General features: G+C 41.8%; 1 protein-coding gene across 1 annotated transcript; it reads left to right on the plus strand.

Annotated features, from left to right (window-relative positions):
- The first annotated feature begins 780 nt into the window (after positions 1-780).
- LSM10 (LSM10, U7 small nuclear RNA associated) lies at positions 781-1,194 on the plus strand. Its single transcript, XM_018576589.1, has one exon. The coding sequence runs from the start codon at positions 799-801 to the stop codon at positions 1,162-1,164; it is 366 nt and encodes a 121-aa protein (XP_018432091.1). The 5' UTR covers positions 781-798; the 3' UTR covers positions 1,165-1,194.
- Positions 1,195-3,373: the final 2,179 nt, after the last annotated feature.

A 3,373-nucleotide genomic window follows, 5' to 3' on the forward strand; every position in this document is an offset into this window, starting at 1 on the left:
TGGAGAGCGCTGTGAGCGGACAATGTCTCTCCTCCCAGACCGCTCAGCCTCCTATCACAGTCCGGCAGAGCGGTGTGGGGGCAGAGACAGCCCGCGGTGTCACAGGAGGCTGGGCTCTCCTCTCTACACCGCTCGCTCAGCCTCCTGTGACAGTGTGTCAGAGAATAGAGCGAGAGCAAACAGTCAGTGATCACTGAGTGTGTGTAGATAATTGAGGACATGGTATGCTTACTGTGTCCCCAATTATGAATGAATGGGAAGTAATCTACATCACCTCCTGTTCATTCATAGTTGTAGTTATAGTAAACATACCCTGTCACCATGTTATGAATGAACAGGAACACTCATAGAGGATTCCTGTTCATTGATAACAGGAGATACAGAAAAAGAGATGGAGAACTCAATCTCTTTTTTCTATTTTAAAAGGGAAATATCGTAGGTCTGTTTAGACCCCCAATATTTCCACGAACCCCCTAAAAGTAAAAAATATTTCATAAAAAAAATGAATAAATAAATATAAAAAAACAAAGTTTATTAAAAATAAATAAAAATAATATATTTAACAAATTTGAAAATTAAAATAAAAAAATTTTCGGTTTTGTTTCTGTTTTTAAATTTCTATTTCGGTGCACCTCTAGTATATAGTATTTGTTTGTATGAACCTCTAAATACAGCGAGTTGCTAACTTAACTAACTCGAGCATACAGAATAGCAGCACTGGCTCTATGCATTGAGTGTCCCCTCTACCATAGATATGTTTAAATTGTTATGACTTGATGTTACTTTGCAGGTATCATTATGGAAGTAAGCCACTCGGTAAAGGAGAGGACTATTGCAGAAAATAGCCTGGTCATCCTTCTACAGGGACTGCATGGACATATCACAACTGTTGACCTGCGAGATGAAAGTTCTGCTAAGGGTTCAATTATAAACGTAGATGCTTTTATGAACATCCGTCTGGCCAAGGTCACTTATACAGACAGTCAGGGCAGGGAATCTAAGCTGGATGACTTGTTTATCAATGGACGCAATGTGCGCTACGTCCATATTCCAGAGGAGGTGGATATCATTCCTACTATTGAAGGGCAGCTGAAGAAAATACAAAGTGTCCGTGGATTTAGTGGCAAGGGAAGGAAAGAATTTGCTTCAAAGAAGTACAGATGATGCCAGAGTGCTCTGCTGTAGAACAAAACAGTGCTGCTGTGGAACATCTAGTACGTCTTACTTAGAACTGAGTGTAAAAAAGGGCATGGCAAGCCTTATGTACAGATAAGGGACACTTCACCATCAGATGACTTATTAACATAACAGTGCCCTATGGTTCTCACTACTGTACATTTCCACATTTTGGGACACATTGCCAAAATGGACCCAGAGTTCATATACAGACAGAGCATCCAGATCCTCTTTAAATATTGACATTTTTCCTTAAAATCACTTTGGTGGAATTATGTAGCAATACAATTATTGTGTGAATAATAGAATAAAAATATTTTGCCCCTATATGGCTGTGTGTGATTGAATGCTGTGGGGAAAGTGGAATAAACACCCTTTTTGTGTGTGTCTTTGTGGCATGAGTAAAGTATGAGATTTTGGGCATCTGTTTATTTATATAGCACCAACAACTTACACCATGCATAGTAGGCATGCATCAATACCTGTTTTTCGGTATTGAATAAGAGTACTGATATTTTTTTTTTTTCGGTACTCGCCAATACTGGAAGTCCCATTAAGGAAGCTGGGCGGCGTCTTGATTGGCTGAGAAGCCAGCTTCATGCTACCTCACCCGCCACCAGGTGACGAGGAAGCATGGAGCCTGCTTTCTAGTATAGGTGCATCCCTCCCACTGTATGCATTTATATCAGTTCCTACCCTCAAGGAGCTTACAATCTAAGGTCACTATCTCACATTCATACATACAGGGCCAATTTAACTTCCAGAATGTCTTTGGAGTGTGGGAGGAAACCCATGCAAACTCCTTGCAGATAGTAACCTGGGTAGTAATTGAACCAGGGACCCCCAGTGCTGCAAGGCAGAAGCGCTGAAACTAGATTTACCCCCATACATGATCACATAATTACACAGAATTTTTTTTCGTATATAGGTCATTTATGGGCATTCATTATCATTATACAGGATCTATGTAGCGCCAACAGTTTGTGCAGCGCTTTACAATATAAGGAAGACATTACAATCAATACAATTCAAGACAAGATGGTAAGAAGGGCCCTGCCCCTGAGAGCGTACAATCTAAAAGGGAGGGGCGAGTGATACATGAGGTAGCTGTGCGGGGATGAATTGTTTGAAATAATAGAATGTCGGAGGCTAATTTTCTGCCATGTGACCAAGGTTTTACCTTCTGTTCTATTTGAGAGTTTGACTCCTATAAAGCCAGGTCATTTAAACCCCCCTTGCAAGAGAACACAATGTACAACAGAAGTCGGCTTGTAAACACAGATTCTCGTCATAGCCAATTGGAACCTCTGACTTCACCCTTGTATTTCATTTTTGGCACGCACACATTCATTGTAATATTTTTCCGTGTGCCAATATGCCAGCTATTGCTGCTGATGTAGACCTAACCACTGGGGTTAACTTGGGGATGTTATCTCTACTCGCTAACATTTGATTTTCTGTGTATAGCTATAATGGAGGAGATAAGGTTTCATCAAATACAAAACCAATAAAGAATTATTTACATTCCAGTTTGGGTAGTTTCCTGGTTTGGATCAAGTGGGTGATTATCTCCTCAGGTCTGTTCTGCACAGCTCACAACTGATTTACTCCTGTCAGTCTCCTGCAACAGTTGGTTAGGGCCTGTGCACACTAGCCGCATGGTAAAAGGCAACGTTTTACTGTACGGCTAGTGTCTGCTACTGAGTGGCAGTGGTAACCCGCGGTGTCCTGAATAGTTAAAATGCGGGGCATTGTTTTATTATTATAGGTATTTATATAGTGCCAACAATTTACACAGTGCTTTACATTCACATCAGTCCCTGTCCTGAAGGAGCTTACAATCTAAGGTCCCTATCTCACATACGTATATGGGCCAATTTAGACAGGAGCCAATTAACCTTCTAGCATGTCTTTGGAGTGTGGGGGGAAACCAGAGTACCCAGAGGAAAGCACAGGGAGAGCATGCAAACTTCTTGCAGAGAGTGATCTGGCCGGGATTGAAACCAGGGACCCCCGGTGCTGCAAGGCAGAAGCGTGAACTACTATGCCACTGTTAACTTCATTGGTAGTGTACAAACTGTACATTCCATTCAGGTCCCCGCACAGCAATGGGGTATACTACAATGGGGTGCCATCCAGTGCGCGCTGTAAAACGCTCAGCAAGTGAAATCTCATTTTTTCCCACCTGGGCGTATTT

This window comes from Nanorana parkeri, unplaced genomic scaffold (assembly GCF_000935625.1).
Source record: "Nanorana parkeri isolate BGI_ZX_2015 unplaced genomic scaffold, ASM93562v1 scaffold70, whole genome shotgun sequence".
NCBI classification, from domain to species: domain Eukaryota; kingdom Metazoa; phylum Chordata; class Amphibia; order Anura; family Dicroglossidae; genus Nanorana; species Nanorana parkeri.

Coding starts and splice junctions, on each gene's coding strand:
- LSM10 (XM_018576589.1), top strand. CDS start 799: ATGGAAGTAAGCCACTCGGTAAAGGAGAGGACTATTGCAGAAAATAGC.